The sequence below is a fragment of the Lagopus leucura genome, unplaced genomic scaffold (assembly GCF_019238085.1).
Source record: "Lagopus leucura isolate 7727_CA_CO unplaced genomic scaffold, USGS_WTPT01 Super-Scaffold_100001, whole genome shotgun sequence".
In the NCBI taxonomy this organism is placed as follows: Eukaryota; Metazoa; Chordata; class Aves; order Galliformes; family Phasianidae; genus Lagopus; species Lagopus leucura.
The window spans coordinates 14,950,640-14,974,488 of NW_024962262.1; the positions used below are offsets into that span (position 1 = coordinate 14,950,640).

General features: G+C 39.3%; 1 protein-coding gene across 1 annotated transcript in view; it reads left to right on the forward strand.

The window, feature by feature from the left end:
* VWA8 (von Willebrand factor A domain containing 8) overlaps positions 1-23,849 on the forward strand; it is a 180,512-nt gene that overhangs the window by 114,354 nt on the left and 42,309 nt on the right. The window contains exons 26-35 of the mRNA XM_042866426.1: positions 1,446-1,597; positions 5,838-5,946; positions 6,857-6,995; positions 8,515-8,717; positions 15,884-16,000; positions 16,593-16,657; positions 16,758-16,883; positions 17,222-17,331; positions 19,320-19,474; positions 20,910-21,111. Coding sequence (XP_042722360.1) covers positions 1,446-1,597; positions 5,838-5,946; positions 6,857-6,995; positions 8,515-8,717; positions 15,884-16,000; positions 16,593-16,657; positions 16,758-16,883; positions 17,222-17,331; positions 19,320-19,474; positions 20,910-21,111 — 1,378 coding nt within the window. The remainder of the gene's footprint in view (positions 1-1,445; positions 1,598-5,837; positions 5,947-6,856; positions 6,996-8,514; positions 8,718-15,883; positions 16,001-16,592; positions 16,658-16,757; positions 16,884-17,221; positions 17,332-19,319; positions 19,475-20,909; positions 21,112-23,849) is intronic.

Below are 23,849 nucleotides of genomic sequence, written 5' to 3' on the forward strand. Positions count from 1 at the left end.
CAGTAATGATGATGTATGATTAAGAGTTCATGAAAAAAATCTGTTCTTCTGTTTTAGTTTTTATTTCTTTTAGGACTCAGCAGCTTTTATTAAAATGCTGTTATACATTTCAGTGATGTGTGTTATAACATTTTTGTTCAAGTTGCTTTTGTAGCAGCCATTGCTTGCCGATGGGAAAAAAACAATCAAGATTTCAGCTCCGTATACCTAGAAATAAAGCGGTTAGGAGGTAAAGCTCTAGGAGATATAGTAGTTCAGGTGTTTTTTTAAATTCTTTTAAATTGATTTGTTCCATTTACATCCTACATGAATAAGAACGTGTGTGAAAAGGCTCAGTGATTTAGATGTGTTAATGTGTACAACTTAAACAGCAGCTGTTTTTGTCAATGATAGATGAAACCTAAATTTTGGATAATTTGTATTCTGTTTAAAATACCTTCATGTGCCTTTAAAAATAAGGTTATTTAAGCTTGAAATTATGGCAGCATGCATAAAAATATACGTTTACTTCAAACTGCCTTAATTTATTGGCGAACAGGTACATGTGTGCTATAGGAGTTTCAAAAACCAGTGGAAGTACAGATGAAGCACTTGGTAACAATTTTCAGAAGTGCTAAGCTGCCTATAGGGCCTTCTGAAGGCCCTGAAAAATCTTTCTGCTTTTCAGTTTGTTCCTGCTACGTGAGTTCAATCAGTGAAGAAGTCTTACTGGATTTTAGGTCTTGGTGGGAAATGGGAGCAGAAAAATGTGTTTTCTTCTGGCAGAACCACAATAATTAAAAGGTGTGAGGGGCAGTTCTTAAACCTGGAAGAGAACGCTGTCCTTAAATCAAAAGTGCCGTTCAGTAGGAATAGTTAGCACTTTATCTGTTGGAAATCCTAAATAAAATTTGATAGAACTGTTTTCTTTCTGTATACATTTCAGGTAGGATTTTTCATAATTAAATAAAAGCTTGTCCATCTTCAGTGTCTATTTCCACTGACATCCATCACAACCTAAAGTTATCTTTAGTAAGCAAGCAATGCATCTTCTGCTTTTCCATATTCAACACCGAGAATCAGAATTCTTAAATAAATTATACAGTTGAGTGCATGAATAAATGTATTTGTGTCAGAACTTTCCAGTTAGCAGTTCCAAATTTAAAAATATATGCTATGTTTAATTATGTATTTGAACGATTAGGCCACCTTGTGATGTGTGTAACAAAAATGATTCTTCAAAGCATGAGTGCAAATGATTATCTAACTAACTGTCTCCTATCTGTTTGTTTAATTCAGGTTTAGTATCATGAACTTCACTCTGACTTGAAGCAACGTACCTTCTTTTATTCCAGAAATTTATTAAAAATATTTCTTGATCATTGGTATAAGTTGAGCAGAATTTCTGTTAGAACTATTAACAGAAGTATTCAATAAAATAAATCTGGGACTTTGCTCCTTTACAGAAATTCCCAACTGAAGGACTGGCAAACGTTGTTCGAAATGTGTTTGACTTCGACTCCTACAACAACGAAATGCGTGAAATTTTAACCAGCACTTTGCACAAATATGGGATACCTATTGGAGCAAAACCAACCAATGTACAGCTGGCCAAGGAGTAAGAGTAACATAAGATACATTTTAAGAAGACATGTCTCTCATGGTCACTTGTTCTGTCGTGTTAACTTGCTGCTGCTAACTGATTTTAAACCAACCTGAAATACTTGAAGTACTCCTCTGCTTTAAGTTTCTATGTCTACAATAATTGAAATTTCTTTATGATAGACTGTTTGCTTTTTACTAATATTTAGTCTTTACTTAATGTCCATGTACGTATTCATAGTTTGTATGGCAAACAGACATATATTAATAAAGGGAAATATTTGTTTCTTCTCCTGTGTTTTTAATTGAATGGCAACAAGCTTCATAGGAATGGAGCACCTCTCCTATGAAAAAAGCATGAGGAATCTGGGCTTGTTTAGCTTGGAGAAGAGAAGGCTCCTGGGAGACCTTCCAGTACTTGAAGGGAGTGTATAAACAGGAGCAGGAACTGACTGTTTACAAGGGTGGATGGTGATAGGACAAGGGGGAATGGTTTTAAACTGAGACAGGAGAGATTTAGGTTAGATATTAGGAGGAAGTTTTTCACTCAGAGGGTGGTGATGCACTGGAACAGGTTGCCCAAGGAGGCTGTGGATGCCCCATCCCTGCAGGCATTCAAGGCCAGGCTGGATGTGGCTCTGGGCAGCCTGGTCTGGTGGTTGGTGACCCTGCACATAGCAGGGGGTTGGAACTAGATGATCATTGTGGTCCTTTTCAACCCAGGCCATTCTATGATTCTAATAAGCTTTTGTCCTGTTATTTATCCCCTAGATCAGTATAAAAAAATAATAGGTTGTCTTCAGTGTTGTTGGGATTTTGTTTTTGATACTCATAAAAGGATCTGCAAAAATACATATGTAGTGTGTGCAATCAAATGCCCAAGCTCTAGGAATCATTCTATATGTGTGTATATGTCGCTATCACTTTAATTATATTGGTACTTTGAGAAGTTTTCCTGCATCAGAGGTTGCCCAAGAATAATCTTTTGACAGTTTGTCTCCCCTCAGACTGCTGTGTATGAACAAAATCAAGTTAAATAATAGTTTTATGTAGAATTGTCACATCAACCGTAAGTCCTGTGCCCCTCACCCTTTCTAAACTGTCTTCGTATGTAACCATTTCATGGACAGCAGCAATCTTAAAGAAAACCAGGATGTAAAACCAGGAGCAAATAAACATCAAAATATTTCTAGCTTTTCCTTAACCTACAAGCATCGACCAGAACCATAATGAAAGAAGTGTCTAGGAATAATTCATTAGAACTTGCTTTTATGCCTTGGCTTCCTAACAACATTACTGCAGCCTGTCATGTGTTTTTTCTGCTCTATAAACTTTCCAGCTTTTGTGGAAAGCATAAATTGAGGGTTGTTCTGTACATTACTGGAAATAGCAGTGGTGTTTCAGTGCAGTTCTTAACGATCCACTGCATTTTTCTACACCCATCAGATCTCTGTTTCTCTGCTTTTTGCCACTGGTGCCGTTTCCATAGTTTTCTGTCCGCCCTTTATATAAGAAACATTTGGTTCATTTAATTCATTTGAAAAACTGCAGAGGGGCAGAAGTGCCTTATGAATCTTTTTATTAGCACTGTCACTTCAAGTTATTTTCAAAACTTAGTCATTACCTGCAAGTCCTGGGAAAAGAAAATGGTCTCCCTACTTCAGTGCATATCACAGAATCACAGAATGGCCTGGGTTGGAAGGGAGCTCAAGGATCATGAAGTTCCAATCCCCCTGCTGCAGGCAGGGCCGCCAACCTTTCCATTTAATACTAGACCAGGCTGCCCCGGGCCCCATCCAACCTGGCCTTGAACGTCGCAACAACATATCATGTATGTTCAGTAGAGACGTGCCCACGTCTCTAGTGTGGTTGTGTTGCCCCAGCCCTTCTGTACCCTCCCTTCTGAAAACCATCAGAAAGCAGACAGGCTCTAAGACCTTTTGTGCCACCAGCTTCTTCTAGATTTTCTTAGACCAGTTTTCTGTGCAGTGAGATGGAATGAAGTAGCGTTGTCAGGCCCTGTTTTTCTTGACAGAGGAACTTTGTGTTACGAGTTCTGATCTATGTTTTATTCCTAAATTCTGATCTACCTCTCCCTTCTCTTTGCTGTTCATGATGGCTTGGGCTGCTCTCCAGAGAAGCTAAATCATTCAGGAGCAGGGAAGAGAGCAAAACCTCAAAAATCTGGGAGAAAGGAGAAATAAATTTTCCTCAGGGAAGAAAACCATTAGCAAAGCAAATCTCCAGGAAGCTGAAACAGAATGGAAATGTTTTATTTCTTTGAGAATGCAATCTGTAATTCTGTTGCTGTATAAAACAGAGTATTCAGTTAGAGCTGGTTATTAACATCTGTTTTGTTTTAAAATGTAATAAGTGCTCACAATTATTAGTGAACCTGTTGATTTCTAGGATGTTGTACATGAGAGTAATGTATAAGGAATTAAAAACTGAATCCATATTCTTGCGGAAGCTGATATTCCATTGAGATAACAGGAAGGAGCTATTGCTGATTGCAACACAAATAAAATCAATGTTTAAACATTGCTACCATTAATATTCATAAATCCTATGATCCTATAAATAGGCCACAAACAGGCAGTGAATATTCTGCTGGGTCTTTGACTGAATGAGGGAAATAATTAAATACCCTTTCCTCATTACGTGCCCCAGTGGTATGTTGCTGGCAGCTGAGTGTTTATATGATCTGTAGCATCCAAACCATTTTCTGTTTCCAAATAATGCCGTGTCTTTGGCTATCTAACTGCCTTGGCACATTGTCCATGCTCAGAATGGGGATGGAGATGGAGTGACTGCCTCCCTGTGGGTGCTGCCTTATCCAGGTTGCTTGAGGTTTGCTGTATGCCAGTCAGAAATGTTGATGTGTCTTTCCTGCGTGAGTTGGAATGAATAGAGGATATTAATGTTCATTCCTTCACTTTTTCCTTACGTTCTCAGTGAAAAAAATAGTACCAAAATTGGCCAGGATTCATATGTCATCCCAAAGAATTTTTTTGAGATTTCTCCTTGTTCTGGAAAGAGTATCAAGGGGAATAAAAACTAATGACTTATGTTTAGAGTGGCCAGGTTGGAGGGGAGAGGGGAAATAATTTTAACAGTAGGAACAAGCATCATCAAATGGGGCATAGGAGACCAAGCACAGGCTTTTAACAGTCTAAGCGAACTTCCTTAAAATAGACTTTAGAGATATTTATAGCAAGGGAGAGGGAATGTCTTCTGTTCTCTTGCCAAGTTATGTAGCTGTACAATAATGTGCGAGTGCTTGTAATACAGAATGCAGTTTTGATAGGTCTCTTTAGGAGCAACAGATCCTAAATAAAAGAAACCAAAAGCGATAAGTTCACTAGCTTGAATGCATTCATGCCTGTCGACAAAGTCAAACTGCTTTTAGTGGCTGCAATTCACTAGAGAAAATGTCCCTGTTCTGCTGTCAAGCTACTTTGTCATATGCCAGCATTTTCTTTTCCTTTATAAATGATTTTGCTGTAGACTGTGTGTTTCTTCCCTAAGTAAAATGCAGAGAAATTAAGAACTTAGGCCAGCAAAACCAACAGAGGCTCTCAAAGAAGGGTATGCCAATCCTGTAGGCTGCTGAAGGCAGTGGCATGCTCTCACATTTGTATTACATTGCCTATGTCCATGTGAGCAGTGGCAAAACTGCATTTATTGCATTTAATATGCATTTATTGCATAGTTAACTTTTCACAGTGTTTACTCTGCTTAGTTTACTGTTTTTAGAGGGGCGTGTTGCTTGCAATAGTCCCTTGAAGCAGTACTATCACATCCTGCCTGACTCGAGTACAGCAAAGCAAGAGATGGCTTGGATGTATTTTGCTACATGCCCTAGATAATTCAGAATGGAAGACTGTTTCATCTGAGACCATATTATGTGAAAGATTCCTTCTTTTATCATGCTGTTCAGGTTGTGACGTTATTAGTATTCCAGCAGGCTAAATTCTCTAAGCAGCCTGGTCTGGTGGTTGGTGACCCTGCACATAGCAGGGGGGTTGAAATTGAAGGATCATTACAGTCCTTTTCAACCCAGGCCATTCTATGATTCTATGATTTTTGTGATTTAAAACATGAAAGAAATGACATGTTTCAGTGAGGAAGCATTTTGTGCAGGAAAACCTTCAAATATGACAAGTTGGAAGAATGCTGTTATTTAAATGATTTATTCCATATCAGTTGCTGGTTAATGAATGTAAAAATACGTTTGTTCCTACATTGTTTGACAGACTGCCATTACCAGATCATAAATTTATGGGCTACTGGAAAATTGATCAGCCGGGGAATGCACAACAGAAACTGCTGTGTCCCACAGAAACTCAAAAAATAGATGTAAAGGTTTGTCTCTTTCTTCTTTCTTTTTATTTTTTTATACAGCACTCTTTTTATGTGTTGGGATGTGAAGAATCTCAAGTGTAGTTTCTTTAGGAAAAAGAGCATATGCAAAGTTTGATCCTTGTTACCTGCTGATGCTTTTTAATGCTGACTTGAAAAATGAACTGTTGTGTGTACCTCACCCTCAGAGTGTAGGCTGCCCTTTAAAAATCACTACGTTTGCTCAGAAGTTCTTGAAAAGAGCTATTTATAAGGACAGTGAAAATATCATATTTGAAAGAACTCTGCAGTTGGTTTGGATGCTTGGAGGTGGTTGGCTTCAGCCCCCAGACCTCAGCTTTTGGATAAGATCAGAGACTGAAAAGAAAGCTTCTTTCTGCATTTATTTTACACACAGCTGAATTCTTAAGGGTCTTTGGCATTGCCAGGATTGAATCTGAAACTTTGGTACAATTTGGCCTGCAGCCGAAGCTTTAAAGTCCTTTTCAGCTTTGAGCACTTGGCATAACTTCAGTAATTATTGCAACAGTAAGGAAAAACCCCAAACTACTAATTTGATGTGGGATTTATAAAACAAGAAGTTGCCATTGAACTTCTTTGGGACAAAAAATATATTCTGATGTCTTTTTCCCTTGTATGGTTGAATTTTATCAGAACGTGATACTGCCCCCAGACCGTTGAGCAGTAATGGTTGCAAACCAACCCACTAGAAAGGGAGGCGTGATGGTTGCTATACTGCAAAGAAAATGACAGCATGAACATTCAGAAAGCTTGCAGAAAAGCATTTCTCCTTCCCTGCCATTAATCTGTTTCTGATGTTATTTGTATGAATGGTTTTGAAGAAGACTTCCAGATTTGAATACCGAATAGTAAGCAAATTATTTTAGCAAGCCCTCATTACTGTTTGTTTCAGGGCCCTGTGTACTTAAATATTCAAGGATTTCCACTGGAACGACATGAAGCCCGGTCCCTCAACTTCACAGAAGAACTTGCTTATTGGACACTGCCTTTGGATGAAACTAACCTTGTTTGCGATGTCACTGTCACAAAAGGTGAAGTAAGAAATACGATTAACTATTGTAATGGTCCCCAGTGTCACAGATACAGGAAATATCCTGGAGATGAAGAAGAGTCGGGCTGTTGACATCATAAATGCCTGCTGATGGCCAGTGACAGAATAAAGAGCAATAAAATGTGATTCTAAGGGTAAAAACAACACTTGAGTGTATGTTCAGTAGTTAATATTTATGGGTTTGTTTGCAAATGACTACAGGAATAATACTAGGACTTGGAGTATAGAAAAGACCTGGGACAGTTCAGCCTGGAGAAAACTGAGAGGGGATCTTATCAATGCTTATAAATATCTAAATGGTGGGAGTCAAGTGGATAAGGCCAAGCTCTTCTCAGTGATGTGCAGTAACTGGATAAGTAGCATAAGAAACACAGTGGATAAGTGGATAAGAAACACAGAAAGTACCATAAAAACGTGTGGAAGAATTCCTTTAGTTTGAGGGTAACAGAGCACTGGGACAAGCTGCCCAGAGAGGTCATGGAGTCCCTCTGAGATACTCAAAACCAGTCTGGATGCCTACCTTTGCAACCTGCTAAATGGAACTGCTTTAGCAGTGGGGTTGGACTAGGTGATCTCCAGAAATCCCTTCCAACCTTTGTGATTCTTTGATTCTGTGAAAAATAATCTATCTTTTCCCACTGTTTTTTTTTTTTTTTTAAATTTTTTATTTTTTTTTTTTTTTTAGCAGTAGTTGAAATAAAAAAATAATCAGTCATTGGAAAGCGAGCATAATTTCAGTGATGCACTGTGGTCTTTGTAAGGATATGCATGCTTCTCAAACCAGGAGAAGGATATTTAAAGTAGAGCACAGCCACAAAATTGCAAGTCTGTCTAGTTTTTATGTTCAACACTGTAATGCTTCAGAAAATGATGCTTTGGCTTTTTCTCTTTCTCTGGGTCAGTTCAGTCTTAAAGCAAATCTTACAACTTGCAGAGTGCTGTGCTTAAAACGATTTTAATTCTTTCCCTCTGAATCAAGCCTGCTTTAGTTATCTATATTAATGTACCGTAGTGAGTTGCATCATTGGCAATATTCATAAACTTCTTTAGAGTTTATCCTTCAGTGTCTAAACTTCGTAATGTATTATAAACAGATTGCTGGTGATCAGTAATGGAGTGCTGCTTGTCCTGCTTGTAGCCTGAGTTCCAAATACATTCGCAAGCTTTCATGACTGTTAAAGAGAAACCATGTAACTTTGGTTTGGTTTTGAGCTTTGTCTGAAAGCCAGCATGAAGTGCTCTTTGTGAAGTCTGCTTTCATCCCTTGTGTATATTAATTATATTAATTGAAAGAGAGAATGAGCTAAAGAAGGAGGGAGAAACAAAATTAGAAACAAAGAAGAAGATCCTGGCACATTTTGCGTATGCTGGCAGGCCTTATCTAGGCGAACGTGTCTTGGACTACTTGTTTAAAGAGTTCATAGTGTGGTGGCAAGAGCCTCCTTAAGAGGGATTTGCAATGTCTGTTGCCTTCTCTTATCGTTACTTTCTTATTTCAGAAGAGGAAACTGACAATGTTCTTTATGTTACTACCTGCAATCCTGTTTCCTTGTACTTCATGAATGTCTCTAGTAAGAATGGATACTTTGTGGATTTGTATGACATCTTCCCAAGAACAGTTGGACATGTCTGGCAGCCTTTTGTGACTGTGGCACCACTGGGAAATCCACTCAAAGGTCAAGTGATTCTGCATGAAGAGGAGGTAAGAAAAATGAAAAAGCAACAAAGACCAACACGCAACCATAACGCTGCAGCTAAATGTTTAGTTGTGAACAGAAGGCAGAATCACTAAGGTGTCTCCTCTACAGACAGAAATAGGCTGGATAAGTCTAGCTGCTTCTGAGTGCTCTATTTCTCATTATACTTGCAGCCTGAGACTTGCCTCAGCTTTAGTTTTTATGTGGAGATTTTTCTCTTGCACTTTGTAGATGATTTACTAGAACCTTTTATGTCCTTTTGCATTATTGAAACTGAGTTCTACTTACTTCTTTCTCTCACTGATAGAGGAAGGTTGGCCTTTATGAAGGAAGGGAAGCTGAATTGAGTTCAGGAGTGTCAGTCAAGCAGCATGTATTTGAAAAGTGTAGACTAAGCCGTTTTATGCTGTGTCTGTTGAATTTAAGTTCTTGCTCTCTTTTTAATTTTTTGTGCAGTATATGAAGGAGATATTTCCTGAGTCACAAAGAGAATTGCTGCTTATGTGTGCTTCATGCCACTGTTTTTGCTTTGTTTTGTGAATCCTGTTGCGTTCCGTAACATCTAAAATACAGATACTTGAAAGGCTATATAAGCCTTGATATTTAGTGTATCAGCAATGAAAATTTAGAACCACTGAAGAATTCAGGGTTGGTTTGACTTAAATTCTTTTTTTCAGAGTCAGTTAATGCGTACTTTCCACAGATTTTTGAATTTCTAGTACTGTCAGTTGTTGAGTTGAACAATTCCAATTTAAAACTTTTTTGCCCAAGAGTAAGAAGAGACAAGAGTTGACAAAATGCGGCTGATTAGTATTTGTATTTTATTGTTATTAATCATTACTCATGTAATGTGACCTACCAGTCACAGTGATTTTGTGTTTAATCTAGTCGTTATCATTGATTGATTTCCTTTTCCTTTTGTTTCGAATTTCGTCTTCCCATTTTTCAATAGGGGAGAGATACCCATTTAGCAGAGCTTTTTGTACACTGAATTGGGGTTTAAGTAGTTTTCAGTCATTCCATAGCTAGTATTAGAAGGACAAGAAGGACGTGGAGTTGTTGGAGCAGGCCCAGGAGAGGGCCACAAAGATGATCAGAGGGCTGGAGCACCTCCACTATGAGGACAGGCTGACAGAGCTGGGGCTGTTCAGCCTGGAGAAGAGAAGGCTGCAAGGAGATCTTATAGCAGCCCTCCAGTACCTGAAGGGGGCCTACAGGAAAGCTGGGGAGGGACTTTTTATATGGGCACACAGCAACAGGATGAGGGAAAATGGTTTTAGAGTGGAAGATATAGACCTGATATTAGAAAGAAATTCTTCACTGTGAGAGTGGTGAGGCACTGGAACAGGTTGCCCAGAAAGGCTGTGGATGCCCCCTCCCTGGAAGCATTCAAGGCCAGGCTGGGTGGAGCTTTGAGCAACCTGGTGTAGAGGGAGGTGTCCCTGCCTACAGCAGGGGGTTGGAACTAGATGGCCTTAAAGGCCCCTTCCAACCCAAACCATTCTGTGATTTTAGTAGCTCTGTGATAGCGTTGTTCCAGAAAAATTTTTCAAGTGTTGATTCCTTTTTGTGGTCTCAAACACAGCAATCAAATTTAATACCTTACAAGAAACATAATTCTGCCTTTGGTAGAGCTGCATATGCCTTCTTTAGATTTGCCTTGGACACTTCTGAACGCCAACAGTAAAGATGCGATTCTGAAGATACCTGTTATTGAGATTGCTTGTACAGTTGTCTTGAACAGTTATAGCTGTATGATTTGGGTTATTTCGGGATGGACATAACAAATTTGTACAATTCTAAACAATACTTGGCCTTTCTTTTTTGGCAAAGTCAATGCAGGAAACTGTAAAACAGATGGCAGTCTATCTTGTGTCTAAGAATGTTTAGAATGTCTCACACTTTTTAATATAAAACCCAGCAATATTCTTTGCTTTCTGAGTGTCTGAGATTCCCACCATGAAAAAAATTGCCAGGCTATATTGGTTTTTAACCAAATGACAGGAGGATTCTCTTTCAGCAGCAAGGTTTTAATCAGAGATCTGTCCATAAAGCTTTGGATTGTTAAGTAAGTCTGTGACTGGCTTTGCCTATCTTTATGGCATGTATTTTTCAACAGCAGTGTGACTGAGCTCTGAAATAAAGGTTGCTCTGTAGTAGCTCATTGTCCCTTTCCAGCTGACTTCCACTAAGCTGTAACCTCTTGGTTTTTTTCCCTGACAATGCTTAAATATTGCCAGTTTCCAGTCTTGCCTTTCTTAGCAAGTGCTAAATTGAACAAATCCTGTCTGAAAATAAACCCACTTATACTGCTGGAAAGTAATACTGAATTACAATGTACTGAATGCTTTGCATTAATTTAGGACTTGCTACGCAGAGTTAATATTAAGGTAGACCTTACTGAGTGTGAATGTGTGTTCCAATAAACTACACATTTGCTTGCAAACAGTCATTGTGTACTTAGGACACCATTCAAAAGTTATTTTAGACTCCCTGGGTAACCATCTTACACAGGAAAAGTAACCATCTTACACAGGAAAAAAAAAAAAAGAAAAAAAGAAAAAAAGAAAGATGAAAAATGCTTCTTTTGTGTATAGCATATTTGTGTCCATGGACTACATGAATAATTTATTTAGGATTGCTTTTCAAGCGAGGTACCAAAACACAACCATACACAGCTGTTGTAGTCTTCACAGCCACTGCCATCCTTCCTTATATTAGGGCTTGTGATGAGATCTCTGGATTTGTAGTTCCCCCTTAATCAAAAGATCTATTCTCAAATAGTTTAATTTTTCCCCTGAGAGCTTTGGTTCCTAACTCTTCCTGAGGTGGAGCCACGGAAAAGTCATGTGCCTTCACAGTACACCTATGAAATGAGGTGGACGTTACCGTACATGAAATTAAGTAAGATACTATTTATGATATTAGCAAGGAAGTGTATAGTCTGTGCTAATTATCTGAGTGCCATATGTATCTGTTGAGTGGACAAAGGTGATCTGAAAGAAGATTCGTCCTGGCTAAGCTAGAGCACAGATAATTGCCCTCCGGAAGTGCCTGTCTACTTGAAGAGTAGAGTCTTCCTTTGGGTGTACTCAGGTCTCTGGCAGCCTTAATCTCAAAATTTGCAGCATTCACATGTTAATACAAGTGGATCAGTGGCACGTTTGTATTTGGGGCACGGCTCCAAGGATCACCTACATGTGCTAAGGATACATCAAACAGATCTGCTAAAAAGACAAATAACGTAAATTGTATGTGTGATGCTTTAGAGATTGGTCTGTGTACACTTACAAAAAGACAGAAATATGAACAGCATTTGTAGAAATCAGAAGCTATACTTACAAAAATAAAAATAAAAAATCACTTGACAGCTGGTATTGCCTAATTAGTGGTTTTATGAAATATCAAAAGCTATAAAATTTTTCCAAGTTTCTTGTTTAATCAAAGTCTTTGAAAATGAATGTTTATAACTAAGTTTTGAAAAGAACCATTTAAATGGTTGATAACTGCTGGAAAGGATGAGGTGATGATATTGTAGCTCTTAGAATAAGCTTGTAATTTATTTCTCAGATAACATCCATCTGGATTCAGTAGAGCCCTCCAGTGAAATAAAATGAAAAATCACCATTCCTCCTTGTCCCTTTGAATAAAATTTTACTAGAGCTGAACTTCTTCAGGATTTAGTTTTATTGTATAAATCAGACATTTATCTGGTTTTAAGGCATCTCTACATCTTCTTGGAAGAAAGGGTAGATTATTCTATTCTATGAAGCAGCCAATGGGCTCAATGAGCCCATTTGACTCTTTGTTTAATCTGAGCTGACAGTCTTCTGAAAGCTCAGATCATTTACTTGCAAAGTGGAAATTGCAACGTAGAGGGGAAACATGCATCTTTTTAAAGCCTCTGCCCCATCCTCCCCACAAATATTAAGGGCATACCCCTATTTCCTAAAGCCACAAGTGTGCCTACCTCCTATAACTTTTTCTTAATGCATTCCCAATATGTTTAGCAGTTGGAAGAATAGCAAGTGAAAAGAATTTTGAAAAGCTCTGTTATGATTTTATACTGGATGCATATAGGAAGAAAATACACATTGAGCATTGATTCACATATAAATTAACTTCGTACTTCATTATTTTCTTGCAAGCTGAAAGGCTGCAACCAAACTGAGTAACCTACAGCCTGCCTCAGTGAGCACAATGAACTTTGTCCAGGCAGTGTCAGCCAGCTTCCTTTAACTCTGCTTTTATCTTTCTCTGTCAGGAACTGGGATAGGAAGGGAAGGAAGTGCTTTTCCTTGTCCCACGTGCTGCTGGGGCTTTGTCAGAGCTCCCAGATAGCATGTAGTGAGAGGAAGTATGTGACATAGGAGTTGACGTGGTGATCCACCTTGCTCACTACATGGAAACATCCTTTAAAAGAAGATAGTTTTTAACATGTTGTGATCTAGACAGACACGTGGGGATCTGGGAATGGAAGCATAGAAACATAGAATCATGAAAATATAGAATGGCCTGGGTTGAAAAGGACCACACTGATCATCCAGTTTCAACCCCCTGCTATGTGCAGGGTCACCAACCACCAGACCAGGCTGCCCAGAGCCACATCCAGCCTGGCCTTGAATGCCTGCAGGGATGGGGCATCCACAACCTCCTTGGGCAACCTGTTCCAGTGCATCACCACCCTCTGGGTGAAGGAATGACTTGCAGCCTCCCAGCACTAGCATCTGAAACCTCTGTGTAACATTCTGATGTATGCACTCAGAAGAAAGATCTACACCAGCAGTATTGCCACTTGTGCATCACTCCAGAGGTTGTGGAGTGGCACTAATAGAAAAGATGCTTGTGGACATGAGACAAGGTGAGTGTGCACTGTCCAGAGCTGTGAATCACTCATTTGAAGCTCACAGCAAAGGAGAGTGTTTGCAGGCTTGTGCGAGCACTGAGGGCAGAAAAGAATGAGCCAGCAAAAGTAAGCATGGGGAGAAGAATACAAGAGGGTTAAGCTGAATTGTTTATACTGTCTTACTCTGAATTTGAAATTTATTCCTTCCCGTAGCTCTGCTCTGTCTGCAAGACCATAAGAAACAGCTTCCCATACCAGCAAAGTGAAATCACAGCCCTGCTTGGTTTCAGGACTTTTAAGAGGAAAATGCTTGCTAAAATAAAAACAGCAGTAAGGAAAGGGAAACTTTGCAGTAACTAAAAATAAAGGCCCGGCACTTCATGGGATTGGTTATTTCATCTGTCCAAAGTTTGGAATTCCAGACACTGGGGTCGTGAGGTCGCCCAAAGGTTACTTTTCTCCCAGTCAAGAACAAACATAGCGGAATTGCACACCAGCCTCTTTTCCCAGCCCACTTGAGGAGTTGCCAAAGCTGCTTTTGGACGTGTTTGCAGTGACGCAAAAATCTATTCTTAAACACAGACAGAATATACATCAGTCACTTAGCACAGAAGGAAACCATTAACATCAAAAGGGGTGGAGTAGAAAGGTTTTTTATATTACCAACCGCTCTCATAAATTTAACGCTAAGTGGAAGAATGTAATTGATTCGTATGTGCTCTTTATCTTATGTGGAAGGCGAATGCGTTCAGCGTGCTGCTGAACCATATAAATAAAACATGGCAGAAAACCAAAATCCAAAGCAAATGCCCTATTTGTTTCCTGAACCACGTTTCTGTAATTTTGGTTTGTAATACATAAGCAAACTTCTTTTTTCAGACGTATTCAACTCCAGCTGAAATTCCCAAATGCTCCAAATAACATGGTAATATTTCACGTGCTTTACCATATTTAGCTTCGAATGACTGTCATCACTGAATGAAGTTAATTCTCCCAAATAATCCTAGTGAAAGTATGAAGCATACCCAAACGGAACAGAAACACTGTGACTCAGATTGTTTGTACTTGTTTTATTTAGGACAATTTTGTGGGAATTTATGTTTTCCTCCCTTAACGTCTGTCGTGCGTTATTGCAGATGTTGTACGTGGACAGTTTACTTTTAGTAAGCCCTTGCAGAACCTCATGTCCTTAATGCTTCCTTAAATGGCAAACAAAAAATTAAAGCCAAGGCTTCATTAACGTGTTCTTTTGTACCTTTTCAATTTCATTTGCTGCAGGTAAGGCTGCCTCTGAATGATTGTTCCCCTGAACCGTTAGTTAAATAAGTTAGGAGCAGCTACAATACTTTGTAAAAAGGCATATTTAAAATGACCCTGCAAAAAAGCTAATCCTTCAAGCTGTGTCTTTTCTGTGTCAGGTGCATTCATCCGTATCATGCACTCCTGACTTGGCTGCAGCACCTGAGACACGTTAGGTCCATGTGGCACGTGGATCACAGCAGTGGAGACAGCTGTGGCACTGTGCAGCAGGCAGGGAAAAAGCTTCATCCATACTGCACTCCCTGCCCCATGTGTGACCTGGAGGTGGCAAGGGGAAATGTTGGTCCCCCTCCCCATCATTTGACATCGATGAGGCATTGAGTAACAGTCTGAGGAATCTGAAGTTGTTCAAAAGTTAGCATACTGTATCTTCGCATGTTTTATGTGGAGGATGCTTGCAGTACTGTTCAGAATGCTGTCTTAGTTTTAATCCTCTGGAGCCATCCTGCTGTCCTCTGGCAGCATCCTCCCCCTGACACTAAGCTCACTGAGCACCCAAGTCACAGGATTTTCACACACTGGGGTTTTTAATAGGCTTCAAGGAATCAGAAGCTTGAAGTGTGACATTGACAGAAAATACTAAGCCATTTGTAAGTTGTAAGTTAGGCAGTCGGTACTTCAGAGTAATGCTAAGGAAACAAAAAAACTGAAAGCAAATATTTTAGTGGTTTGACAGAGCAAAACTGGTATGTCTTGCACATGTAGCTGGCTGCAGCTTAGACATGCTAGTCTAGTTTCTGGAGCTTATGCAGGAGTGGAGGTGAGCTGTATAAGAAAAACACCATGGAAAAGCTGAAATACTCAAGCCCTTTTACAGTTACTTAGCTTGCACAGGTTACATTTCTCCTTGGGCACTGAAATGGACCAAGAATATTCAGCCTGTATCCAATGAAGCCTAGATAATCTTTTCAAAAAGCTGCTTGAGTTTCAAGAGTGCTTCAAACAGATTTATTGTAGATTCTTAAATGGGTTTGAGATGTACGCAGATCTGCTTTTCTTTTACAGAGCAATGTTGTGTTGTTGTTGGATACAAGCAATGGTGCCATTCGTCGGCTTTTGCTCTTGCCAGATGCTCAAGATTCTCCCCGGAGAACACGCTGGTGGAGCAGCAAGGAAGAGACGGTGAGAAATAGCACTTGCCTCTATTATCATAGAATCATAGAATGTCTTGGGTTCATTCAATACTACACCAGGCTGCCCAGGGCCCCATCAAACCTGGCCTTGAACACCTCCAGGGATGGGGCATCCACACCTCTCTGGGCAGCCTGTTCCAGCACCTCACCAGTCTTATAGTAAAGAACATAATATACTCTCTCTGTTGGAAATCATAGCTTAATATTGCAAAAACAGCCCCAGGATTGTCTCTCTTACTGTTTGGGGGACCCAAGCACTGAATTGTTTACTCTTGCAGCGAAGATATAGATGTCGTATTGTCAGAGGATGTGTGTATTTAATATCTTCCTCCTTGGAGCTAGAGCTGGGAATAACAGAACGTTTTGTTACAAGAGATTATGTCCAAGTAATGAACTAAATTATGATGCAGTTATATGATTTAGGACAAGACAGTCTAGATAGTATTTTGGGAGGTAATTAATGCAGTGAGTTAGTCTCAATGCAGGGAAAAAAAAGTGTTGTATGCTTTGAGGGGGGTCAGGGAAACTCACTGGAAATAACCTAACAAGCCCTAATTGCTGTACAACATATTTCTGTACAGAGCAGCTACAAAATGTGCCGAGAGTTTTCACACAAAAACTGGCTGGTGTTCTACAAGGAAAAAGGGTGAGATTTAAATCATATGCTTGTATTTTATTGATCTATAATGATTCACCTCACATACATGCCTGTCTAATTATTCTTCTTGTGGCTTCTGATTTGACAGAAACCGTCTTATTGTACTCGATGCATTAGAGGGCCAAACTCACACCATCTCACTGCCAATCAATCTGGAATCTGTCTTCCTGGTGGCTGAGGACCGGTGGCTCTTGGTGGAAAGTGAAACAAATCAGTCAGTTAAAACTAATTTTCTTAATGGCATTATTTCTCGTTTGTCCCTGGTTGATGTTCACTCTTGGTCTCGGAGCTGTTTTTTAACCCTGTAGGATGACACATAAAAATATATGAATGTGCAGCGGGTAGAAGTAGGTAAATAGTCATCAGCAGACAAATGTGCCTCTGGCTGCCTTACCCTTTCCTATCTCACAGATGTTTGATAAATCACCTAGTTTTACAACAAGGTGTTGATAGCCTTGTTTATATAAATGTAGAAAGTTTTCATAAAATTGAAGTCCTTGTTTAGAGTTACGAGCTTAATCCGGAATTATTATAAATATGCGTCCTTTACAGGAAATTTCTTTTAACGAAGCGTGTCCATATGGAGGCTGAAGACAGTGAGGCTTGCCAGCTGTATGCATTGAATGAAGAGCCAGCTGACATGGGATTTGGCTTAACAACGGGTATTGAATGCAAGCTTGGCTTGTTCTTCTTTTTTTCTTTTTTTTAATCATTTCTGTGTTTGCAGCTGCACAAACAAGGCTCTTTTGCTTTAAAGGTCCGGATAACCTTCCCTCTGATTCTCTTTTTGTCCTCCCCTGGTCACGTGTGGGTAACAACTTTTCACAAAGCATGGCAAATTCCATACTCAAACTTCAGGTTGTTTACATAAAGCATTTAAGGCCTTCAGTCATGGACTTTCAGGAAATGTAAAAGCAAACAGAAAGGAAAAGGAAAAAAGATTACTGGGCAGTCAGTAGCACATAGAAGGAATCACATCAATTGGTGAATGCAGTCTGTACACTCTTGCAAATCTATTATACACACTCAGTTGAGCTAGAATACATTCCCTAATGCTTTTAAAAATAAAAAGGTCTGAAAGGAAGTCAGTATTCATAAAGATCTGCAGAAAGTGCGCAGGAGGGCACTGGGGCCATCATACCTGCGTTAGGAGCTAGGGAAAATTTGTGCTTTAAAAGTCCCAGATGGTGCTGGGAAGTGAAGCATGTCTTCTGCTACAGAAGAAGGCAGAAATCTCCAGTGGCCATCGTTCTGCTTGGGAAGGTCTGCTTGTCTTCAGATCTGATGACATGGTCAACCCTGAGCATTTGATCAGGTTTAGTAACGCTAGAAGTCTATGTTTATCCCACCTAACAGTTAATGGGTTTTGACCTCTCTCCAGTGTCCAAGAGAGACAAAGGGAAAAAGAAAGCACTATATTTATATTCATTAAAGAAAAAGTCTACCTGGTCCTTGTGGCTAGCCTAAGTATGAAGAATGAGATAAACACAGTGTAAACATCATAAATTCATAGAGGCAAACATTACTGACAAACAACAAATAAGGCTTATTTTACACGAACAGCAACAAATTTGATACTAAGTACTCTTTCCATAGCTGAAATATCTGGGATCCTTTTTATCTTTTGGGCAGTTTTTCAAGTTATCAAGCTCCATCAGAGCACAGTTTCCTTCCCCTTACTACCATATTTAGAAATGATTATAAAGTATCATTCCTTAGATGGGTATAAACCCTATTAAAATTTCCAGTCTCAAAGTATTTGTGGACGGTGATCTCCTGCATGCTTTTTCTGCTGTATTTATCCTTTGTTATCTTTAATTTTTTTATTTGCCCCAATATCAGAGGTTATTACATCCCCTTTCCTCTTTTTTTCCTAATCATTCAGCAAACCCAGAATATAGCATCTTCAGCCTGCTGTCATTCTTTGAGGCAGAACCTGTGCCAGGAAAGCTAAGAAAAGGTACACCAGTGGGGGTTTTCCACTGACTCAAGCTTGTAGTCCATTCATCCTCTGAGGGAGGAAAGATTTCCTCCTGCTGACAGGTGAACTAGATAGTCTGTCAGTTGAAGTGGAAACAGAGTAGACTGCTGAACTGAAGGTAGGGGGTTCTGACTGTGTTGGTATTTTGAGGGAAGGTAAAGTACAGATACAGTTACACAGAATAAAACTTAGTTTTCCTTAAGTTAAAGAAAACTAGACCATTATGTACCAGAAGTGGGTTGCAAATAGCAGTGCTTAATTTACAAAGACAGAAAGACAGCCACCGAGCAGTTTCACACTGACACCTGTACAAACCTACGTTTTGCCTTTTTGTGTGTGTGCATTAAACAAATCTTTAATGAGATCACATGCTGCTACATTCTGTAGGCTTCCCGCCTCGTTTGCACAGCAGAGGGCAAAATTCAGTAGTATAAGCAAATATTTCCTAGCTGGTATTTCCTGATTTTAAGTGCCCTACTCTACAAAACTACTATTATTTCCTGCTTTCTTTTTTATCTGCTTTATAGCATAGCGTAATCAAATCTTTGTTCGCAAGTTTCTGCACAAAGTAATGGCAGTGATTGGTGCTCAGCACTTGTATGGTTAATGGTGTTTCCTATTACACATCTGGATTAAACGGCGTTCATTTTGTTTGATTTCCCTGTTTAGCTTCAGAACTGTGTGTACCGCATGCAGTTGCAAGCGCCCAGCTATCGTCAGAAAACCTCAGTGCAGCTGTGGGACTAAAGATCAGCTCCCCCAACAGGATTTTCTCAGATCAACATAACTATGCTACTGTTGTTATTGGCTTCCCAGACCTCATGGTAAATACCCGGCATTATTATACCGTGAAGTAGTATGATCTCATTTGTTCTCTGACCAATTAAGTACCTGTTTACCAAATGATATGGAAAAAGAAGGAATGAAAGTAAATGGTGCGTTCATGTAGAGTGCATCTTTCTCTATGACAGTCTAATCTAAAAGGTTTCCAGTGGCATTTGAAATAATAACCAACTGGGCAAGATAATGTGTCGCACAGCCAAACTTCACTGAAGATGAGTTCTGGATAGTGCTGGCTGGAGGCCGTGGAATCATAGAATCATAGAATGGCCTGGGTTGTAAAGGACCACAATAATCATCTAGTTTCAACCCCCAGCCATGGGGAGGGCCACCAATCACTAGATCAGGCTGCCCAGAGCCACATGTATTTTACCTATCTTGTGTTTTTTAATTAAATATGACTGGAAAAAAAGTATATCAGTACCATTTTGAACTGTGAGCTTTTTGCTCCGTGTGCAGCAGCTAACAAACCTCTACATTTAAGAAGAAAATGAAGAAAACAATAATTGAATTATGCTCCCCTTCACTACTTAATGATGTGATCAAGTATAAATCATGTATGCAATTCTGTCCACTCTGTATCCAAAAATCCTGTGACACAAACAGAAAAAGACTAGTGAGGAAAGTGAAACTTAGCAGTGTAATGACTAATGCTGCTGCAAAGACTGGAGGCAAACATGGGAAATATAAAAGTGGTATGTTTAATTCTTTATTTGTATTTGCTGCCCGTTGATGCACAAAGGAGATACTGTTCGTGTAATAAATCCTTTGTGATATTTGCTTAATAAATTGGGGCAAAAAAGAAAATTGAGCCGTAATCATGCATGAATGTTGTGAAAAGACAAATGATGGAAGAAAATACTTTGAAAACCAATATGATTCGAAAATGTGTTTTGTCAGTAAAATATTCCCTATGTCTTTGCAGTTTGCTTCTGAATTTTACCTGATTTGGATTTATGCTATTGCCACTGCACTAGCTTTTCATAATATGAGAAGTGTAAGCATTATGTATAGTATATTCATTATAAATATATTCCTGTAGTCATTTTAAGTAGATATGAGTTAACTATGGAACACGTGAAATAGCACTGAAGGGGAAGTGCCCAAGATGCTACACACTGCTGCACTAACGCTGGTGATGAAACACTTTGTTCTCCTTGACACAGACTGGAGCCCTGTATTTCATTGTACATGCCCATGTGAATGTGAACGTGAGGATGGTGAAACACTTCACAATCAGATCTATAGCTTCAGGTGTTAATGGTGTTGGTGTTTATATATGAGCAAGGTATCTAAGCCCTTGTTTATAACAGTAATGTTATATAACTGGCAAGTGTAGAGACCTTCAAGATGGGGTGGTTTTCTCTCTAGGCTCAGTAGTAGTACCTCTGTTTTTCATTACAATCTTCTCTCTTGCAGTCTCCCAGTGAAGTGTACAGTTGGAAAAGAAACTCTTCTCTGAGTCGCAAACACGCTTCCCCTTCTGAATCATTTTATTATGGAGCCCGAAGGAAAAGAGGAGCTGCAAAACAAACCAATTGTGTAACTTTAGTGGCTTCTAATCAAATAGCCAGAATTTTAGCACCTGGAGATGTGCCTTTGAAAGACATTTACCCAAAAGGTAAGAGGTTCATATACTTGTACTGCAACAACTGTATGTGCTTGGCTTTGTTTTGTAAACTGCATAGCTTGTGAATTTTTACAAAATGTTTTTAAAGAATCGCAAAGCAAGCATTTGAGGAGAAATGAGAGTAGTTACACTCATTTTGCCAGTTTTAAAATCAATTTGGATCTTAGTAACATGCTTAAGTGTACTTCAGAGAAATTAAACACGCTGCCTACATGAATATTCCAGTACATAGCATCTCACTTTGCCTGCATTGAGGACCAGCTAGAGGAATGTGATTGTTCCAGTTTAGCAGTCAGTCTTCACCAGTATTTCCAGCCTCTGCTCAGATGTACCCAACAGATGCACCATTATAAGGCATGCCTTATTTGCCAAACCAGTTGTCCATGCATCTCAGTTTGAAAACAAACCATGGCTCTGTTTCCAGCAGGAACAGCAGATGAGTTGTTTAGAGAATGCATGTAGCTCTAGCACTTCTGTGTCTTTGCTTTCATACTTGAGATCTCGACATTTGTCACTGTTTTCTCAGGGATACTGCAGGGTACATTTCGGCTTCACATTTTAAATCTATGTTTATGGACCTGTTGTGCTCAAATTTGTCTGGTCCCTTTTTGTACTTGTGTCTCTACAGAAAGTTCACAAGTTCACTACTCTCTTTCATGAACCAATCTCTCACAAGGTTTATCAAATGCCTCTTGTTCAAGCATTGAGGGCTGGGTGAATAACAGTTCTTCATTCATCTTGACCAGCACCCACATGGCTTGGTAAACTACAATCACATCTGCCTTCTCTCCAGACTGAAGAGACCCAGGCTTCTTACTTCTCTTTTCCAAGATGGTGGGCAACATTTACCATATAGCAAAACCATCCTCCTCTTGCATGCTAATAAAACAGGCATAGGCGACTTTCAGACGTTCAGACTCTTCTGTACTGTCATGCCATGTTCTCTGTTCTTGTATCTTTAGCTTCTTCAGCCAATAACTGAAAACATGCCTCTTAGTGATAAGCAGAATTTGTGAGTTTTCCACCTCTCCAAGGAAAAAGGACTCTCTAAAGAGAGCCCAAAAGTCTTGTATGTGATAGAAGGGCAGGTGAAGCACAGTGAGGCAGTGGGCGGCGTGTTTCAGCGGTGTCGACAGTGAAAGTGGGTCACCTCTGCTGGTGCTGATATTTATGAGCACAGCATGCATGCTCTTGTTTATCACTGGTAGAAGTGCACAGCTAATGGCAGTGACTGTGTTGAAAAATAATGTTTTGTAGCTGAGAATTTACTCTATCAAACTGTGGTCATTGTACCTGTTGTAGTTTGCATGAAATAAATAGGAGGCACGTTACTTTCAGAATAACCTATGTATATTAAACTAATGTTAAGCAGTGCTAACATACTACAGAAACTTTGCTTCATACACAGTTACATGTTGGATGCTTTTCTGTCAAACTGCCCCTCTGCTGCCATCTGTTGCACAGCAACAAAATGTAATGGAATATATTGATGTGAAGGTTCAGCTCCTACTGCCACACCACCATACTTCATGAAGACTGGGTACAAATGACCTGAGCAAATTCTCTGTCTGAGAATTGGCTTTTCTGTGACTGAGCAATTTCATTTATACTAGCTGAACAGGATGTTAACTTTTTATCCCTCAACTTTAGTGCTCACGAATAGTGACAGCTTTAAATGTATTGAAACGTTATGAGGTATATTTTGTAAAGTATGTTTGGCCATTTAAGTTCAAAATTCAAGGCCTTCTTGAAGATCGTTACCATTGATTTTTCTTTTCTAAGTCATGTTTTAATTTATGTAATAGCCAGACTGATCGTAAGTGAATCATATTTAATATGACCTTACTGGTATGATTAAACAAGACTCTATGTTTTCTATTCCATTAACATTTTTCAGGGCTTTAGACATTTTCTATTTAAGAGTTAATGGACTGTTTTTCCAGTGGAAAGGGAGCTATGAGTGGAGTCCTTCAAAGACCTGTACTAGTACAATACTGACAATGTTGTAAAAATGGCAGATGACATCTAGTTTTAATATGATGTACATGGATGAGGAAAAGAAGTCTAAATTCTATATCTAAAATGATGGGCTAATCGTTACATCTGAAGTGGTGATGAGCTGATCGTTGCATCTCAAGAGCATGATTTTGGAATTATGAGATATGGTCTCATTAAAATAGTTCAAATCTCAGCAAGCACATCGAATTCTAAGAATTACCAGGGGAAAAATAGAATTACCAAAGGGAAAATGAATCTTTGTGCTGTTGTGTAAATCTATACATCCTAAAGAAAGTGCAGAAGAGGCCAACAAAAATGAGCAATATTGCTTCAGCCAGATCTCCTAAACCGGGAGACAAGAGCAATAAAGGGAAATTTGGTGGAGATCTAAAGAGTGTGTATGGCATGATGGCATGGAGATGTGGAAAATGCAGTGATTTTATGCCTGGTACCAGAATTAGGGGCAGCCAGCAATGGTAATAGGAACTTCATCAAGGCAAACCAGAAGAGGAGAAACAACCTGTAAAACTATTTGCCAAAGGATGTTGTAAATGGTGAAACATGGATCCAAGGGAAAAATGAATGACTATATAGTGAAACAAAGGAATCTTATCACACAGAATTGAGCGACATGACACTCCCTTGAAGTTTTTGCACTGTTTCCTCTAATGGCTTGTTTTGTATTCTTGCTTCTGTTTGCTTATCTATCAAGCTTTCTTTCTCATCTTCTT